General features: G+C 46.6%; 1 protein-coding gene across 1 annotated transcript in view; it reads left to right on the top strand.

The window, feature by feature from the left end:
- IKBKE (inhibitor of nuclear factor kappa B kinase subunit epsilon) overlaps positions 1-20,928 on the top strand; it is a 287,793-nt gene that overhangs the window by 71,576 nt on the left and 195,289 nt on the right. Inside the window, exons 6-7 of the mRNA XM_086923415.1 lie at positions 8,818-8,999; positions 11,207-11,367. Of these exons, the coding sequence (XP_086779541.1) occupies positions 8,818-8,999; positions 11,207-11,367 (343 nt within the window). The remainder of the gene's footprint in view (positions 1-8,817; positions 9,000-11,206; positions 11,368-20,928) is intronic.

Here is a 20,928-nt window from a genome sequence, read left to right as displayed (position 1 = left end):
ATTTGGCCAGCACTTGTGCATCCATTATGCCACGTTGCCTGCACTGCTTCATGATGAAGAACCAGTCTTTGTCACACGAGCAGCAGCCAATGGCTCCCAGGCTTGGCAACCCTGGACAAACCAAGCCTCTCCCTGCAGCACATCTATTAGCTGGACTCTGGATCTGGACTGAATCCTAGTGAGACATCAGCAGCCCTCAGGACAAGGGCACGTGAGGCTTTTGCTTGAGCTATGCCTGATCCAGGCTTGCGCACCAGTAGGCATAATTAAAGCTTCTACTGTCTTGCATCTAGAAACACAATGTACCAGCCATATGTGAGTTCTGAGCACAATCTCTCATTCTTTTGCTTTGAATGCGTTTTGCCACAAGGCATACGCTTACCTCTATTTCAAGTGGTAACAAATATGTCGATAACCAAGTGGCTATGTGCAGAAACATGTCAACTAAAATATCATGAAGGTTTCTAATGATAAAAATCTCTTCACATCTTTAACATTGTGAAAGTTGCCACCTAATAAATACACTGTATATCACCTGGAAACAGTTTTAGTAAGTCCGAAGAGGATGAGAGGCAGGTACCTTATGCCTTTGTGGTAAGACTGCTTGGGCGTGTAGTCGTTGATAGGCGCCAACGCCAGTGTCAGGTCATTTGTGGAGAAATACTGGTAAGAACTATACCAGCAACCCTTGAAAAACCTGTTAGCATGTCTATAGCCTGGTTTGAGGTTGTATTACAGACTCTCTAAAGTTTCCCCCATCTCTCCTTTGGGGAAAATAGGTTATGGACTGAATGTGCCAGGCTGTCCACAACATTTTCTTCATGTTGCAGCTGCAAAGTTTTTTCTTCAGTCATGGAGTATTCTTCCCACCTCATCAGGGAAGGTAGCCAAAAATTCCTACAGTGGGCTTTTCTCTGCACAGGTGTATGGAGTTCTTCCAGCTTAAAAAAAGTGTATACTGAATAAGCCAGTTGAGTCAACTTATGTTCCAAATTGGTGGCAGCTGGTGGAAACCTACATGAGACTTCAGTGATTTAAAGTTGTTCCCTCAGTTTTGGAGAAGGCCAGTCATTTAAAGGTATCTATTGCTGTAGCTGGTGTAGGATTTAGGCAGCCAGCTACCAAACGTACACTGTCACTCTGATAGCAGGCATCCAGTAATGGATTAGATTAGATCCAGATGGTCCTGTGGCCAATCAGTCTGCTGCTGGGCTCCTTCTCCACATGCTGCGGAGGATGGCCTGGTGGCCCTACTGTATTGTGCAGATGTGTTGCTCTGGCCATGGCCTTTGCCCACAGTTAATTGTCCAGGTGTTGCACTTCTCAGGCCACAGGATGACCTGCTGGAACTGGCTTTGTCCAGAAAAGTGAACACAAGGAACCTTTTATCCTGCATCCACATGTATATGATTTCAATCCAGACAGACATACTTGACATTACATGGTTTCTGGAAGGGGAGGGGTAAAATGAGAGCAGCTGGAGAGATGGAAGCAAGACTGGTATGACCACCAGTAAGCCTGCTGGAGCACCCTACAATCGTAGGCGCTACATACAGTCCTTAATTTAAGTCCGTAGTTTCCTGTGCTCGGCACTGGCACTAAATTGTCCGCACTGGTGATTATGACAGTCTGCCACATGGCGGTGCTGTCTGTCTAATTTAGGTATGAGCACAGCAAAAGTGGTTTATTCATTCAATATACATTAACAATGACTACTACCTGCCCCACAAGCCAAGCCATTCTTATAGCTTTGGGGGCCTGGATTAGTATGAATTGTCACACTTGTAAGAGTGTGATGGTTAATAGTCATGTTGATACTGGCAGGGACAATGGATGGTGCAGGCTGTAGTGTCCTTCTCCTGGCACCTTTTAATGTTTTTCAATTTAAGCACTGGCTACAGATGTATGGAAGATCCCACAGTGGAGTAGCTGTCCGCTCATGTACTCAACCACTACTCACACACATCCCTTACATTTAAGGGGAGTCATTTTTGGCTAAGTGCACAGGGAGAACCTTTAGGTGGTGTTCCTGTAGTCCTAGATGATGTATGACCAGATCATGCAGACAATAAACATGCATGATAAAAGGAGCATCGCTGCTTGCCTTTGCTCAAGAGTGCCTTGCTTTCTCTTGGTGAGTAACATCCAAAGATCAATTGAACTGCAATCATGGGACTCATGACAAGAAGATGTCTGCACAGGAAAATATAAAGTGTGGGTCAGTGGGAGGAATTTAAGAGCTTAAGGGCTACTGTGAGTGCCTCTGTTCTTCAACCCTACATTAGGAGTAGAACTCCCAGAATGCACTGTGCTGTTAAAGCAAGTACAAATAAAACAGGTGATGGACCGAATGTGGATCAATGTCACACACTCACCCCAGTCCAAAGATCTGGGCCCAAATCCATCGTTTTTTTGCACTCCACACCACCCTGGGTTAGACAATGGCGATATGCAAATCAGCTCTGACCCTGTGCCCCATGGGAACAGTCCAGTCCGAACTACAAAAGCCATGTCCTTCCCAGAACGGAATCAAGCATCCGAGGACCGGACCGGTTTCGAGGTAACACCTCTCATCAGCCCGGCTAGCTTGACTCCAGTGGTGTGGAGTGCCTGTGACCCACGTCTGGGCATCCCCAGCACACTTAGGGCGGAATTTGCAAATAAAACAGGTGATGGACCGAATGTGGATCAATGTCACACACTCACCCCAGTCCAAAGATCTGGGCCCAAATCCATCGTTTTTTTGCACTCCACACCACCCTGGGTTAGACAATGGCGATATGCAAATCAGCTCTGACCCTGTGCCCCATGGGAACAGTCCAGTCCGAACTACAAAAGCCATGTCCTTCCCAGAACGGAATCAAGCATCCGAGGACCGGACCGGTTTCGAGGTAACACCTCTCATCAGCCCGGCTAGCTTGACTCCAGTGGTGTGGAGTGCCTGGGACCCACGTCTGGGCATCCCCAGCGCACTTAGGGCGGAATTTGCAAATAAAACAGGTGATGGACCGAATGTGGATCAATGTCACACACTCACCCCAGTCCAAAGATCTGGGCCCAAATCCATCGTTTTTTTGCACTCCACACCACCCTGGGTTAGACAATGGCGATATGCAAATCAGCTCTGACCCTGTGCCCCATGGGAACAGTCCAGTCCGAACTACAAAAGCCATGTCCTTCCCAGAACGGAATCAAGCATCCGAGGACCGGACCGGTTTCGAGGTAACACCTCATCAGCCCGGCTAGCTTGACTCCAGTGGTGTGGAGTGCCTGGGACCCACGCCTGGGCATCCCCAGCGCACTAAGGGCGGAATTTGCAAATAAAACAGGTGATGGACCGAATGTGGATCAATGTCACACACTCACCCCAGTCCAAAGATCTGGGCCCAAATCCATCGTTTTTTTGCACTCCACACCACCCTGGGTTAGACAATGGCGATATGCAAATCAGCTCTGACCCTGTGCCCCATGGGAACAGTCCAGTCCGAACTACAAAAGCCATGTCCTTCCCAGAACGGAATCAAGCATCCGAGGACCGGACCGGTTTCGAGGTAACACCTCTCATCAGCCCGGCTAGCTTGACTCCAGTGGTGTGGAGTGCCTGGGACCCACGTCTGGGCATTCCCAGCGCACTTAGGGCGGAATTTGCAAATAAAACAGGTGATGGACCGAATGTGGATCAATGTCACACACTCACCCCAGTCCAAAGATCTGGGCCCAAATCCATTGTTTTTTTGCACTCCACACCACCCTGGGTTAGACAATGGCGATATGCAAATCAGCTCTGACCCTGTGCCCCATGGGAACAGTCCAGTCCGAACTACAAAAGCCATGTCCTTCCCAGAACGGAATCAAGCATCCGAGGAACGTACCGGTTTCGAGGTAACACCTCTCATCAGCCCGGCTAGCTTGACTCCAGTGGTGTGGAGTGCCTGGGACCCACGTCTGGGCATCCCCAGCGCACTTAGGGCGGAATTTGCAAATAAAACAGGTGATGGACCGAATGTGGATCAATGTCACACACTCACCCCAGTCCAAAGATCTGGGCCCAAATCCATCATTTTTTTGCACTTCACACCACCCTGGGTTAGACAACGGCGATATGCAAATCAGCTCTGACCCTGTGCCCCATGGGAACAGTCCAGTCCGAACTACAAAAGCCATGTCCTTCCCAGAACGGAATCAAGCATCCGAGGACCGGACCGGTTTCGAGGTAACACCTCATCAGCCCGGCTAGCTTGACTCCAGTGGTGTGGAGTGCCTGGGACCCACGTCTGGGCATCCCCAGCGCACTTAGGGCGGAATTTGCAAATAAAACAGGTGATGGACCGAATGTGGATCAATGTCACACACTCACCCCCGTCCAAAGATCTGGGCCCAAATCCATCGTTTTTTTGCACTCCACACCACCCTGGGTTAGACAATGGCGATATGCAAATCCGCTCTGACCCTGTGCCCCATGGGAACAGTCCAGTCCGAACTACAAAAGCCATGTCCTTCCCAGAACGGAATCAAGCATCCGAGGACCGGACCGGTTTCAAGGTACCACCTCATCAGCCCGGCTAGCTTGACTCCAGTGGTGTGGAGTGCCTGGGACCCACGTCTGGGCATTCCCAGCGCACTTAGGGCGGAATTTGCAAATAAAACAGGTGATGGACCGAATGTGGATCAATGTCACACACGCACCCCAGTCCAAAGATCTGGGCCCAAATCCATCGTTTTTTTTGCACTCCACACCACCCTGGGTTAGACAATGGCGATATGCAAATCAGCTCTGACTCTGTGCCCCATGGGAACAGTCCAGTCCGAACTACAAAAGCCATGTTGACAGAGCCAAGATTGAACACAGATATTCATACTTTGGACAGCATTGGAAATAGCCATTCCCTCCTTTTCTGCTCCACTTTATTTTCTTGTTTATCAAACTAACCAAGGATTCATGAACAATTAGGTACAAGATCTCTCTTTGTTTCAGAAACCTGTGGGTACAAACGTCATGCTTGCCTATGGATTGAGGCAATACCAGACATGCTAAAACATGGACAAAAAGATTTGACAATTAGGATTGTAAGAAGAACTATGACTTGGTGCTTTTCGATAAGGGACTAAGGGCCACATGTATGAAACCTTTTTGAGTTCACAAATGGGCCGATTCGCGAATGCAAAAAAGGCTTTTCACATGCATCAAACCCAAATTCCGATTCGGTAAACTGTTACCGAATCACAAATTGAGTTTTGAGATTCGGTATTGGGAAGTGGCGTGTTAAGGGCGTCCCTTACTAATACCCAATTGCATTGGTATGCATGAATGTTTTGTGACCGAAATGTGGTCACAAACCATTTGCATTTTACCACCTACTTCAAGTAGGTGGTAACCCATTCCCAAATGGGAAGGTACCCTTCCCCTTTGTGAATGTTTGTAAAAGCAGAAACTTATCACATATCAAGGACACCACCGATTTTCTGTTAAAATTACAACAGGTGAAACTGGAAGACAATACTATCATGGCAACCGTTGATGTAAAAACCCTGTACACTGCCATCCCACACAAAGAGGGCTTGGAAGCCATTGAGAAAGCCTTATTATACAGCACCTACCCAGAAGATTTGCAAATCTTCTTGATGGAACTGATGCAATTTACATTGTTGAATAGCTACTTAACCAGAACAATCGCTGGTTCATCCAATTGAATGGAACTTCGGTGGGCAATTGCGCCGCGCCGGCGTACGCCAATCTGTTTATGGGATCTTTTGAGGGGGAACATATCTATAACAACCAGGAATGGGCCACTCATCTTCTCACCTATGTGAGATTCATAGACGATATCTTCCTAGTATGGAAGGGGACACAAGCATCTTTAGAACAGCAACTAAAAATTTTGGATAACAGGAACGATAGAATAAAATTCACCTGGAACATAAATGAAACCACCATACAATTTCTGGATGTGGAACTCACCAAGAGGAACAATACCTTCATAACAAATCTCTATCGAAAACCAACAGATAGAAACAATCTGTTACAGTATAAAAGTCACCACCCACAGTCACTTAAAACACATCTTCCCTACTCGCAGTTCCTCAGGGTTATGAGATTGGTCTCGGAAGATGACGATCGCCAAGAACAACTGAACATTATGGGCAACAGATTCTTATCACGGGGATACCCGGAGGAGATTATCAGAAAATCAAAAGAGAGAGCCCAAAAGAAAACCAGAACAGAATTACTGATTTATAAACACACAGAGAAAAAACCACGAATAACATGTGTGAGCAAATTTTCGAACGTGAGCGCTCAATTCAAAAGGATAATCCATAAAAACTGGCAGATAGTGAAGCTGGAAACAGACTTTAAAGGTATATTCGACGAAGAACCACTTTTTGCTCATACCAGGGGTAAAAACATTAGAGAGTTGTTAAAAACACCGACACAAAAGTCACGTCATCGGATCTTCAAAGGAACAGAACCTTGCCTAAATTGTGGAAATTGCCACAACATTATGAAGGGTGCAAGCATCAATCACCCGATGAAAGGACATAAAATTCCCCTAAAAGTGAACGCCACATGCGATACTACCAACATAGTGTACTTACTGAAATGCCCATGTGGTAGGGTCTACGTAGGACATACGGAAAGAAAGCTAAAAGTTCGGCTCAATGAGCACAAGAGTAATATAAGAACACAGTCATCAAAATCAACAGTGGTCACGCACGTCGCCGAAAAAAAACACCATAATATCAACCAATTAAGGGCTTGTGTACTGGAAATTGTCCCTAAGAAAGAAGGAACAATGAACAAAAAAAATCTCTTAAAAAGAGAAAACCATTGGATTTACTATCTTAGTAGCCTGAAGCCCAACGGAATGAACGACAGGACTGAATTCACTTGTTACTTGTGATAAACCCTTGCATTATCAATGTTATCTCGTATTCTAAGAAACAAGAATAGCATTACATGTATGATAAATTGTATTTATGTGCCCGCACGAGCCTGAGATTGATCTATGAGTAAATATCAGTAGTGATCGCGTAGCGAACAATAGAGCTAGAATAGATAAAAAAAGCCTAACCTACATACAGCGCATGCGCGAACCAGCGCGTAGTGAGCGAAGATTTTTCGAACTTCGAGCGGAGCGGGACGACTCCGCGGGAGCAGAATGAGTTGATTTCACTTTACGAACAAGGTGAGGAATGGCGGACATAACCATCATAGAGTCAGCCGTTAGTCACGGAGCAGTAGGGGTAGCGCTCACAGCAAAATATAACCAGCGCGCAACTAAGTAGCAACCCCGAGTGTTAACAAACGTACTTAAAACCTGATACAGTTACTTACAACGGTTAAACTTAATATACGGACGCCAACTTAAACCATAGAATTAACTTGATTCCCCATTTCATAGCGCGTAAGAAATGTTGAATGTAATGATACATGCACTGAGAAAATGTTTTGTTTATTTAAATCGTAGACGTTCCCTGATGAAGGTGTGGTTAAACACCGAAATGCATTGGAACATGGATTGTCTTGAATTTTGAAAATAATGAAAAGTGAATAAAATAATTTTGGATTTTGAACGCAACAAGAATATGGAGTGAATATTTTCATAGAACGATTGAAGATTGAATTGTTGAAGTAAAACTACGCTGGAGGTTCCAGCAATCATATACTGGTGCCTAGGGTGACACACTTATGAAGTAATAAGTGTGTAGCTAGAAGTTGTTTGACATACACTCCAGGAGGGGAGTGATACCCAAGAGCACAGTTGAAATTGGATTTAACATTTAGGCGGTGCACTACCCGATACACAGAAGCAAATTGCGAACTACCTCATTAATATTAATGAGGTTGGTTGAATTGTGGCCCACTAGGAATTGCTAAATAAGAAATAAAACTTTCACACAGTTGGAATAGCAATCACAAAATGGCACTTCAGAAAAAATCACTATTTGGAAATAGTTATCCTAAACGAATGTATGTTTGACTTTTAGTGTTTCTTGGTTGGGATTGGTAATTTGAGGAACCTGTTCCCCACCCATCCCCCTGTTTCCCGTATTAGGTTTCATGTTGACTAGGCGGTGTGCTTAGTTGGGGTTGAATTTTCACATTTGGTGTGACTGGGAACAGAGTTGCAATAGCCATGCTTGGATGTAGGGCAAAAAAATAAGATGCATAGAAACTGTTTATCCTTCGTGCAAGAGGGTACAAGATCGAAGATGCATTGAATATTCAGAAAGAATTATCAAAGCTAAATGAATTTCTAACAATAGATTGAGGTTTTCCATTCCAGTTCCCAAATCCATTTAATGTAAATTTGAGACTGTGACAGAGCAGAACCATAGAGATTGGGCGTGAGTGTCTGAAAAGTTTCAGTTGTCCGTCCATCATCTCCTTGTGTTTGCTTTGTTCGCCCTAAGTTGGCAGGGTATACCCAGACGTGGGTCCCTTGCTCACTTTGCCACTGGATGCAAGCTAGCCTGGCTGATGAAGGGTGTTACCCAGAAACCGGTCCCTGGATGCTTGTATCTGGTTCAGGGAAGATCTGGCTTGGCAGTTTGGGCTGGACTGCTCCCATGAGGCACAGGGTCAAGACTGATTTGCATATAGCTGGGTCTGAACTGAGGAGGCGAAGAAATGATGATAGATTCAACCCAGATCTGTGACTGGGGGTGAGTGTCTTAAAAGTTTCAGCACTCCGTCCATCATCTCCTTGTGTTTCTATGACAGAGCAGAACCATAGAGATTGCTCACCCCTTAACTATGGCTTAGCTCATGTATGTATGCGGATGTTGATCCTGACCAATGTCTCTATTCCACCGCAGTTGCTGGCATGAACCACCTCCGCGAGAACGGTATTGTCCACCGAGACATCAAGCCTGGGAACATAATGCGGCTGGTGGGTGAGGATGGTCAGAGCATCTACAAACTGACAGATTTCGGAGCTGCGCGAGAGCTAGGTGACGAGGAGAAGTTTGTGTCAATCTATGGAACCGAGGAGTACCTGGTGAGTGCTGGGAACGCTTACACGGTTGCTGCGATATATGAAAATCCTGGTTGTGGCCTTTATCCCTGTGTGTTTGTTGGCACCCTCAAACATGTGTGAATGCTGGAACCACAAAGTGTACGAAAGTCCATACTTAAGGAAATATTTTATTTTATTATTTTTTTACTGCATTTTTTTATAGCACAAACCTTACCCAAGGGCATTAGAACGTAAAGCATATTACACATTTCTTTCCCTTTTAAGGAGATTAAGCGATTTGACCAGAATAACAAACTGTTGAAATAAGATCAAGATTAAAACGGGCTTCCCCATGTTCCAAAGTCGCCAGCTCTAGCCACTAGGCCACATCTCGGCAGCACTTCTTCTAGTTTTGCTTTAATGTATGGACTTCAGTGCGGGGGAGAAAGAAACAATAATGTTTCTTTACATCTGAGCATGCTCTTGTTGGAATGTTGGAGTTTAGTAAGGTGTTTCTTTGAGGTGAATGTTCTAATTACATGAAGTACTCCTGAAGCAGGAAATAAATGGAGATTGGGGAGGTGTTTTTAAAACAATAGTTACATCCATGGGATGGACCTGCTTCTGTAGGGCAGGATGTCCATACTAGAGAAATTATTCTGATAACAGGAATTCTCTCCACAAATGGACTAGTCCGCGCGGCTGTGGAGAAATGTTATGTTCTTGGTCTCATGAAAATAATTATTTTCAAGTAAGACACTCCACAGGCCTTGGGGAAAAGTTCTTATCAGAAGAAGAGGAATGCGACTATAATATATGTAACTTCCAGCGCTTAAGTCTAGCTGAGGCAAATGCATATATTCGGGGTTTAAGTGGGATGAAAAAACTAGGGGGTCTCTCAAAGGTACGTGGCCAATGTAATTAAGGGCGTGGCTTAAAAACACAAGTGCTTCGCATAGTGTGCCGCCCGGCTTGTATTTTGCTGTTTCTGTCATTGCATTCAGATATATGATGCAACAAGTAACATCGTATCTACAAGAAGTCAGGACTATTGGCTTTGTCAATGGTTGTTAGTTGCATAAGATAAATAAGCAGCATCTATGGAGTGTATATAATATTGAAAAAGCTCCCACTTAAAGCCCTGGTGACACCACAAAATGTTGGTGTTCCTGAGTTTCAAAAAGAGAAGGGAAATCCAGAGAGAAAATGACTCTCTTTAAAAGGATTTCCCTTCCACTACAACACTCACCTGTCATGACGTCATGGCGTAACGTCTCCACGAGTGAGAAGTGAGCAGTGTGAGCAGCGCACATCGATGTGCCAGCTGTCACTGCAGTCCAGAAAAAAACGGACCGTCTGTGCCAGAGCACAAAACAGAGTCCGATAGTGACACGTTTCGAGGCCCCCTTTAAAAAACTGCCGGTGCTCAGCACTGGTGAGACCCAGCCCACTTAAAGCCCTGCATATATTTATAGTCACTGATAAGAACGTAATTTCTCTGCAGTGGTCTGGCTCTCTCGATGGGTGAAAAACAGAGCAGAGAGAAAACATTTTGGGAAGCTGCGTAATCTAGGCCTTTTTTGCCATTCAAGGAGATGACATGTACAAACCACGAGGCCGAAAGTTAAATGGTTTATGAATATCACCTAAACCCAAAGAGGGTAATATAGGGCCATTGTACAAGTTACCAGGTATGTATTTGTTGTACTACATTACATAATAATTGATTTTAGTACTCTTTAGAAAGATTTAGCACATATAAAAGCCGTCTGTTTATTATTCGTCATTTGCAGATATTTCTGTCAATGTTTTGAGTAATGTGTGATCTTGTTGGGAATGATGTGCCAATAGGCAACAATGTTTATCATTATAAATCAAGTTTTAAATGCAAAGCGTATTGTAGGGAAACTAAAAACATACATTCTAAATTGTGCTTTTCTTTTTTAATACATTCACACTATAGAATAGCTTTAACTAGACATATATAAAGAACTGAAAATGCAATGTGAGACTGTCACTTTTTTGACAGGGTTCTACGTTAACAATGTTTTGTTCACACACTAGTTTCAGTGGCAGATGCGTGCACCAAGAATGGGCCTGTAAGGGTGAGAGTGAGAACTTAAGCTAATGAATGTGCTGTGACGCATAAAGAAGAGGTGGCAGAGATGACTGGGTTTCTGGAATATGTTCTTAGGAAGGTGTGGCATGTTCTTAATGTCTTCTCCCTTTTGCTTGTCTTGTTCTTGAAGCATCCTGACATGTATGAGCGTGCAGTGCTGAGGAAGCCATTGCAGAAGGTGTATGGAGTGACTGTGGATCTGTGGAGCATTGGTGTGACCTTCTATCATGCTGCAGTGGGCAACCTCCCCTTCATCCCTTATGGGGGGCCGCGGAAGAACAAGGAAAGCATGTAAGAGGGCCTCAGTGGGCTTCGTCTCTTTGGGTGAAAAGCAGGGGCGGCTCCTACACGTGGGCGAAGGAGCGTCAGCCCACTGCTTTCTCACAGTGCGAGAAGCAGAAAGAAAAAATTGTTTTTTAAATACCATTTTATGTTTCTGCTTCTCGCACTACGAGAAAGCCAGAAGGCTTGGTTTGGTTGGGGGTGGGTGGGTGGACGTTCCTGCTCCAGGCAGGGGAGGAGTGGTTTGCCCACTATTGTGGGCGCTGACTGTTTGGTCGGCTCCAGGGACGACCAAACGAGTCATGCACACTTTGCATTTTGTCTATGTAGGCTGCATGCAGCCTACATGGAAAAAAAGGGCCTCCCCAGAGACCCCTGTGGGGTCGGCGTCCTAGCCAATCACAACGCTGCCATTGCGGCGCTGTGATTTTCTTAGGGGAGGAGAGGAGAGGAGAGGAGAGGGAGGCTGCCTGCTTCCTGTAAGGCGCAGAGAGAGGAGACACGACGCGAGACCTGAGGCGAAGGTAAGTTTAAATGTAATATAATTTTTTAACTAACTTCACCCCCACCCACCCACGCACTTGCTGGCTGCAACTGGTGAAAAGTACTGTAACCTTTTTTTAAATATAGTTTATCCTCTATAACTTTAGGGTTTAATAATTATTGACAATTGTAGGATTTAACAATGGGTGGACCAGTCAGCGCTAGGTGATATACGCAGAAAACATTCCGATTACCGTTAGGTGAAGTCTGCAAATTCCACAAAATATTCCATTGAATGGTTTTGCTACTGAATTCACAAATCAAGTTTGCATACTCTCAGAACGACAGATGGTGGTACAACACACGACTGGTAGATAGATCTGTGAATTAGGATAGAATAAGATGGTTCTGCCAGACATGAGTGGAGAAGCTGCAGGGCCTCTCCTGTGACTCCCACTTCACGCAGACGATGAACCATGCGCATCGGGGAGACGGTGTCAAAAGCCGTCGATAGGTCAAGCATTATCAACACCGCCGATCCACCCTGATCAATCTGTGTGCAAAAATAGTCAGTGGCCTTATAAGGGCAGACTCGGTGCTGTGATCGGCACAAAAATCGTTCTGAGCGACAGCTAAGTCCTCCTGGGATTCAACGTATTTCATCGTCTCACTGTTGATGATTTTCTCCAGGATTTTAGCAGGGGCAGGGAGAAGAGAAATTGGTAGAAAATGTTTCAAATCCAGGGGGTCGGTATTAGGTTTTTTGAGAACCGGTGAGACAATTGCTTTCTTCCAGATGACCGGATAGAAGTATGAAGAATGAAGAATTGAGTATCTTTGGCGAAATCTGGGGACTCACCACCAGGTCAGATGTTGGCATCATGACCATGGCAATGAAGCTGCCCATTCTTCCAAACATGTACACCAAGTCCTATTGAAGATGGAAACTCATCACTTCCCAAAGAATCTCTTTTCTTCACTATGATATGGACTTGTGGTAAAGCTGTTGACTGGGAAACCTTAAGACCTGGCCTAGATCCAAAGGTCCCCATTTAGCCAGATGATGTGATAGTGACCAGGTCACTCTTTGTATCAGAGCTTTAGTTTTTGCTGTAGGGAGCACGTGGAAGTGTTTAGAGATCGGTCATGTGACAGCATGTATATCAGTTCACCAGAGCCACAAACATAACTATTACCATGAATAGGTAAGCAGAGGATTGCCTTACAATGGATGTAAGCTGCCTTCTTTCCATGGTAGTTTCTATACCTTCACTGATTAATGGCCCTAGGAGCTTGAGCTCTCTAATTGATTCCTCAGTTTGAGGGCAGTTACTGAAAGAGCATCATTTATACCTTAGTCACATGCACTTGACTAGATATTATGTTCCTTTCATATCTGTAGTGGGTTCTGTTATCAGATCAACTGTTTGTTCTCTGCAGTGATTTCGGGTCTGGTGGCTTAGTGGACTTATTTGACTAATGCGTCCACTCTAGGGGCCTGTGTTCAACCTCATGGCCACAGGCTCAAAACCCGGCAGGTCCACTCAGCCTTTCACCCTTCTGAGGTTGACAAAATGAGTACCATTCAGTTGTGTAACAATAAACATCTGTTATTCAGTGCCAAGATACCCTTGGGTGAATGTGCACTTTCAAATGCACATGTGAATAAAATTAGAGCTCTAAAGCATACAGATACTGAGCAGGTGTCTTGGCTTCTGATACATACATCTGCAAGTGGATTCCTCACCTTGTGAATAGCCCCCTTGCGTCAGCAACGTTCAGAAAATTCTTCGTAGCACGCCGGCGTGGACGACGTCATAGGAGCACGGCATTGCGCGCGACTCCGTCTGACATCACCGACTCCTAATTAGGCCTACGTCGGCGTGATGACATCAGTTCCCTTTTTTCTGCGTCGTCGACGCTAACGGTTTCTGGGATCTTCTGAGATTCAGATAGTGACTTTGTATCTATTTGTGTGTTTCTGTTTCTGTTCTTCGTCGAAGATGTTGTCGAGGAAGACGGGGTTCAAGCAGTGCGGCTTGTGTGCCCGGATGATGTCGATTACCGATCCACATGAAGATTGCTTATGGTGTCTGGGATCGGATCATGATGTCAAGGGCTGCCGATCCTGTTTTAAAATGAATACAAAGGCTCTGCGAGAACAGGAGGCAAAACTTCTGCTGGCCAAGGTTAAAGGTAAAGACCCCAAGAGATCTTCGAGATCAAGATCTAGACGCCCCAGCTCGAAGCCGAAGTCAAGATCGAAGTCGCGATCGCGGTCGCAATCGAGGTCGAGAACGAGGTCGAGGGCCAGATCGGAGTCGGCGTCGAAGTCGGCTTGTGGGCATGCTTCGGGATCCTCAAAAAGAAAACACAAGAGGAAGAAGCATAGTTCTCGGCATCATTCGGGGTCGTCGGACTCGAAGAGGAAGTCTTCTCGAAGACATCATAAGGACTTTGTGTCTCCTTCTCCCAAAGGTGGAGCCTCGCCGGTACAGTCTCCAGAGCATTCTCCGGATCCAGAGCTAGAACCGAATCCGGTTTCGGGACAGCCTTCGGAGCATGAAGAGGTCGCGTATCCTCACACACCGACTCCAGAGGAAGACCTGGAAGGTCAAAAGGGTCAAGAGGAGCCGAATTCGGAGCAGCCTCTATCGGAGCAGCCATTGGGTTCGTACCCTCCCTTTCCTGGTCCTGGTCAGGACCCTTCGCATTTCTTAAATGCCATGTTTGGTGTTTATGCGAGGGCAATGTACCCCTCTGGAGCGCCTGCGGGTCCCATGGGTCCCTTGTCATATAACTTGGGTGTTCCCCAAGCTTATGCTCCGACACCTTTTCTACCTTTTATGCCGGCGCCATATCCTCCATGGCTCGGTACGGCACCGCTGAGGTCAGCGACTCCACACACAGCTTCGCAGCGACCTCAGGATTTGGATCGGAGTTATACGCCGGTTCCGTCTTCTCAACCACCTGTTGTTCCAGTTCCTCGCTCGACGCCGGCTCCAACTCCGACGGAGTCGCTACCGGATCCTATGACTTCGGTTCGTCTGGAGTGGTCGAGGCGTAGAGCCCAGCGTCTCTTAGAGGAGCAGGAATATGGGTAACCTGAAGTGGAGGAGGGCGAGCTTCAAGAGCATGAGGATTGCTTTAAGGATCTGCAAAGTGCAAGTAGCCTGGAACTTTCTCCAGAATGGGGGTTGCCTGTGGTTTCGGATGCACCCTCTAGGGATGTGATGCCATACCATGTAGTTATAAGAAAGGCTGCTGAATTGCTAAATTTGACATTGCCTACGGTGGAGTTCAAATCAAATATCCTCACGGAAGTCTTGCATTCGCCATCTTCGGTTGTTGAGCCTACTCTGCCATTCACTGAGGCTCTGACAGAACCGATTTAAAAAAAAGCCTTTGTCTGCTCCAGCAGTGTCCAGATCAGTGGCAAGATGTTATAGGGTGGCACCTGGTGACCCTGAGTTCTTGACTTCACATCCTTCACCGGAAAGTCTGGTGGTGCAGGCCGCTTGTTTTAACAGGTCTGCTGGCTCTTTTCCCCAGGTTCCTGGAGATAAGGACTCCAAGAAATTGGATCAGGCTGCTAAAAAGGTTTTCTCCTCGGGTAGCATGGCCTTGAAGTCTACTAATGCTACTTGCCTACTGGGAAGTTATGTTCATGCCTTAATGGACTCGGTGAAGCAGTTGTCAGCAAAGCTTCCGGAGGAAGACAGGAAAAACTTCAACGAGGTTGTCTTGGACACTCAGGCGGCGGCCCGGCAGGTTATTCAGAGTGGCATGGACACAGCAGACTCTGTGGCTAGGGTGATGGGTTCTTCGGTGGCCACCAGAAGAGCCGCTTGGCTAAAGTCTTCAGAGTTTTCCACAGATGTTCAGGCTACTCTTATGGATTTGCCTTTTGATGGCGTTGGCCTCTTTGGGAAGAAAGCTGATACGGCATTGGAGAGGTTCAAAGAAAGCTAGATCTTTGGGCCTGCAAGCAAAAGGCTCTACGACCAGGAAGTTCAGGGGCTTCGGGAGGTCCTCCTTTCGTCCCTTCAAACAAAGCCAACAACAGCAGCAACAACAGAACCCTCTGTATAAATCATACAGAGGTAGACAGAGGGGTCGTGGACGTGGACGTCAGGCCTCCTCCTCCTCTACTTCCTCCTCTAACACCCACCCCCCACCTACAACAGCAAAGAAGCCCTAGATCCGCCATTCCGGATCATGCGGGTCCGGTAGGGGGTCGGATTAGTCGTTTTCTACGGGATTGGGAATCGGTTACATCAGATCTTTGGGTTCTCAATCTTTTAGAAAATGGGTATGCACTTCCTTTTCAGGAGTTCCCTCCCAATTACCCTCCTTGCCAAGGTTATTGTTCGGAGGACCACCTGCTTCTCCTGTAGGAAGAAGTCCTGGCACTGTTCAGAAAGGGTGCGATAGAGGTGGTTCCGGAGCAGGAGAGAGGTCAGGGGTGCTACTCCCGGTATTTCCTGATCCCCAAGAAGGATGGCAGGCTTCGGCCAATCCTGGATCTCAGGATCTTGAACTTGTATCTGAAACAAGAAAAGTTCAAGATGCTCACTCTTGCGCAGGTTCTTCAAGCGCTGTTGGAAGAAGACTGGATGGTGTCGATCGACTTGCAGGATGCTTATTTCCACATCCCCATCCTGAAGTCGAACAGGAAGTATCTCCGTTTTACGGTGGGTTCGCAGCACTACCAGTTTGCGGTTCTTCCGTTTGGACTTACTACTGCGCCTCGTGTTTTCACCAAGGTGATGGCAGTGGTGGCAGCACATCTCAGGAGGTCGGGTATACCGGTATTCCCGTACCTGGACGACTGGCTGATCAAAGCGGAGTCGCCAGAGAAGGTGCTCCATCATCTGCAAGAGACAACTCAGTTGTTGTACAGGTTGGGTTTTTCGATAAATGTACCCAAGTCTCACCTGGTGCCCTCCCAGCGCAACCTGTTCATAGGTGCGGTGCTGGACACAACTGTATGTTGTGCATTCCCTCCTCCTCAAAGGATTCGCGGCATACAGGAAATGATTCCTTTATTTTACAATGAAGCGGTCGTTCCAGTCCTGAAGGTCCTTCGTCTGCTCGGTCTGATGGCTTCTTGCATTCTGTTGGTCATCCATGCACGCTGGCACATGGGGGCACTCCAGTGGTGCCTCCGCAGGCAGTGGTATCAGCACAACGGAGATCTCGGGGAGTCTGTGAGGATCTCCAGAGAAACTGCAGCGGATCTGTCTTGGTGGGGCATGGAAGGCAATCTGTCTCAAGGAAAGCCCTTCCATCTGCCTCCATCGGTGGCCACAGTGAGAACGGATGCATCCACTCTAGGGTGGGGTGCTCATCTGGGGGATCTGGAAGTCAAAGATCTTTGGTCTCCAGAGGAAAGGTTGCTTCACATCAACCTTCTAGAGTTGCGGGCGATACGTCTGGCGCTCAAGGCCTTCCTCCCTTCCCTTCGCGGTCAGTCGGTTCAAGTCCTGACGGACAACACGACAGCGATGTGGTATGTCAACAAGCATGGAGGAGTAGGGTCGCAGTGTCTCTGCAGAGAGGCTCTGCGTCTCTGGTCCTGGGTTCAGGACCATCAGATTTGTCTGATGGCAAATCATCTGGCCGGAGTTCTGAACGTACGTGCAGACATTCTCTGCCGATCACGAGTGGAGGCTCCATCCGGAGGTTGTTCACGACATCTTTCAGATGTGGGGGACTCCTTGGGTGGACCTGTTCGCCACTCGCGAGAATGCTCGCTGCCTGCCATTCTGCAGTCTCAAGTATCCGATGCAAGGAGCTTTGGGGGACGTGTTTCAGTTGAGTTGGGGAAGTCAACTCCTTTACGCATTTCCTCCCATAGCCTTGATTCCTCGGGTTCTGAGGAGGATTCGGCAGGACCAAGCCCAAGTCATATTGGTCGCCCCGGATTGGCCAAGAAGGGTGTGGTACATGGACCTACTCCACCTCTCCTCTCACCCGCCGCTCCGTCTCCCTTTCAGGGTAGATCTCCTCCCCCAGATGGAAGGGCAGGTTCTACACCCCCACCTCCAGACATTACACCTTCATGCCTGGAGTTTGAACGGGGCAACCTGAATTCCTTTTCTCTCCCGCACAATGTGGTGGATGTCATTCTTTCAGCCAGGCGTGACTCCACCAAGTCCATCTATTCGTATAGGTGATCTAAATTTGTGCTTTGGTGTAGGGAGAAGGCGTTGATCCTTTGAGGGCTCATTTGTCCGATATTTTGCAGTTTGCTCTTTCTTTGGTGCAGCAAGGATTTGCTGTTGCCACAGTCAAAGGTTACCTTTCGGCATTGTCGGCATTTCTCTGTTTGCCGGATCAGCCGTCTCTATTTAAATCTCCAGTGGTTTTGAGGTTTCTAAAAGGCCTCACTAATAAGTTCCCTCCTTCTCCATTTATCGTGCCTCAATGGGACTTAAATCTTGTCTTAACATTCTTGATGGGTTCTCCCTTCGAACCCCTACACAAGTGTCCCATGAGGCTTTTGTCTTTTAAGACGGTCTTCTTAGTTGCGATCAGCTCGGCAAGGAGGGTGAATGAGCTTCAAGCTCTTAGTTCTAAGCCTCCTTTCCTGACCATTCATGCTGATCGAATGGTTCTTAGGACCAGGGTGCTTTTCTGCCTAAGGTGGTAACTCCTTTCCATCTGGGACAGTCCATTACCCTTCCTACCTTCTATCCTCCCCCTCACCCTTCCAAGGAGGAAGAGAGACTGCACCGTCTGGACCCTAAGAGGGCGGTGTCTTTTTATTTGGACAGAACTAAAGACTTTCGGATGGATGACCAGCTGTTTGTTGGTTTTTCTGGCTGCCGGAAGGGTAGAGCCGTGCACAAGCGCACGCTTTCCAGGTGGATAATTCTGTGCATCAAGATCTGCTACTCCCTGGCGGGTAAGGACCCTCCTGAGGGTATAAGAGCTCATTCTACCAGGCCAAGTTCTGCTACTTCTGCATTGTCTAGAGGTGTGCCCGTTGAGGACATTTGCAGGGCCGCGACTTTGACCTCCCTCCACACTTTCGCGAAGCATTACTGCTTGGATACCGAGGTGAGGAGGGACGGCCACTTTGCGCGCTCTGTCCTCCAAGATTTCTTGGTGTAGCAGGGTGGACACCCTAATCCGGGAGTGGGGACTGCTGTGGGAATCTATTCACAAGGTGAGGAATCCACTGGCAGATATATCTATCAGAAGAACAAGTTACTTACCTTCGGTAACGCTTTTTCTGGTAGATACAGTATCTGCCTGTGGATTCCTCACTGACTCACCTGCCTCCCCGTTGTCCACTCTGCTATACCTGAGTATATGTAGTTTTAGATTTATATTTGTATATATAATGGGATATTTATTCCTTTGCTGTGCACTATGTGTGCTGTTTTGATTTGTATGTACTTTGTACACTGTATGTTTGTATATCTGCTGTCATTGGTCCGTCCGGGTGCCTCGAAGGCACGGAAAAAAGGGCGGAACTGATGTCATCACGCCGACGTAGGCCTAATAAGGAGTCGGTGACGTCAGACGGAGTCGCGCGCGATGCCGTGCTCCTATGACGTCGTTCACGCCGGCGTGCTACAAAGAATTTTCTGAACATTGCTGACGCAAGGGGGATATTCACAAGGTGAGGAATCCACAGGCAGATACTGTATCTACGAGAAAAACCGTTACCGAAGGTAAGTAACTTGTTCGTTAAGAATCTAAAGAACATCTTGGACAAAATGACCGGGGCTACAACCCACTAAAGAGATAAGGGAAACAGCCAGGATTTCAGCTGTTTCTAAACACTAAGGAGATTTGGCTAATTTTTAAGGTGGAATGACATTTTGTTCCCCAGCTGACAGGGGCGGTACACAAAGCTGCGGGTACTTCAGGAGGCTTGTCCTGGGACCAGAACTGAATGTTATGCCGCAGATCTAAGATTTCTATCAAGTTGATATCACCTACTTTTTTTTTGCTGACCATTAGATCTCGTACCATACAGTGCCTTATGAGCTATACCAAGTGTTTTGAAAGCCACCCTTTTCTTCACAGGGAGCCAGTAAAGTTCATTTAGAGTACTTGACACAAACATATATTTGGGGAGCTTCTTTAGGATATTAGCGGCTGTGTTTTGCCGCATCTGAAGCCTTCTTAATGCCGATTGTCACATCCCATATACAGGTCATTACAAAAATCAATCCTGAACAGGACAAGGATGATAACTACAGTTTTTTGGAGCTGGAAGGGAATGAAAGGCAGCACGTTCCTCGCAGACCTAAGTGGAAGCAAGCAGGAAGTCACCAATATGTTGATTTACTCGTTAAAGGAAAGGTATTCATCAAACGTTATTCCAAGGTTTCTTACTTTGGTGACAGGCTCTGGGGTGGAACCCGTGGTGTGAGGCCTCCATGAGTGACCCCAGAAGGTGGACTCTCTCCCAAATATAAGAACCTCTGTTTTATCGGAGTTTAATTTCAAACAATTGGCAGTCATCCAATTGACAATGGCATTCATACATTTATTGAATCTGTCTGAAACCTCATGCACATTTCTAGGGACGGATACCACAATCTGGGCATTATTGGCATAGACTACTTTAGCGAAGGCTTAAAAATGGATCAGCTTTGCCAGTGGTGCTACATACATATTAAATAGCGTGATGCTGAGCGATGACCCCTGGAGAATCCTGCACGGGAGAGAAGATGGTTTAGAATTACAGTTGTCTTTGTGCTAAATCCAGATCTAAAACCGGGTTGCGGTTTATCTAGAAGATAATCCATGTCCGAGTAACCAGATAAGCTTGCATTAGGATGCTTTTCAAGGAGCTTAGCTGAGAAAGGAAGCAGAGAGATTGGGTGGTAATTTGTCTCCTTATTCGGCTCCAACAAGGGTTTTTTTTTAAACAAAGGTAGGATGGAAACCTTTTTCCACTCAGATGGAAAGATAGCTGTCATTATCATGACACTCAGCAAGGTAGTCAAGACTTGTGTGAGATGAACTACAAATTCTTGTACTATCTTGGGCAGAGTGTGCTCCATAATTTACATGACCAATAGGTTTAATTGTTTGGTCAATGGTCAGCAGTGGGAAATCATG

Source organism: Lissotriton vulgaris, chromosome 5 (assembly GCF_964263255.1).
Source record: "Lissotriton vulgaris chromosome 5, aLisVul1.2, whole genome shotgun sequence".
Taxonomy (NCBI): Eukaryota; Metazoa; Chordata; class Amphibia; order Caudata; family Salamandridae; genus Lissotriton; species Lissotriton vulgaris.
This window is presented reverse-complemented; position numbering and strand designations above follow the sequence as displayed.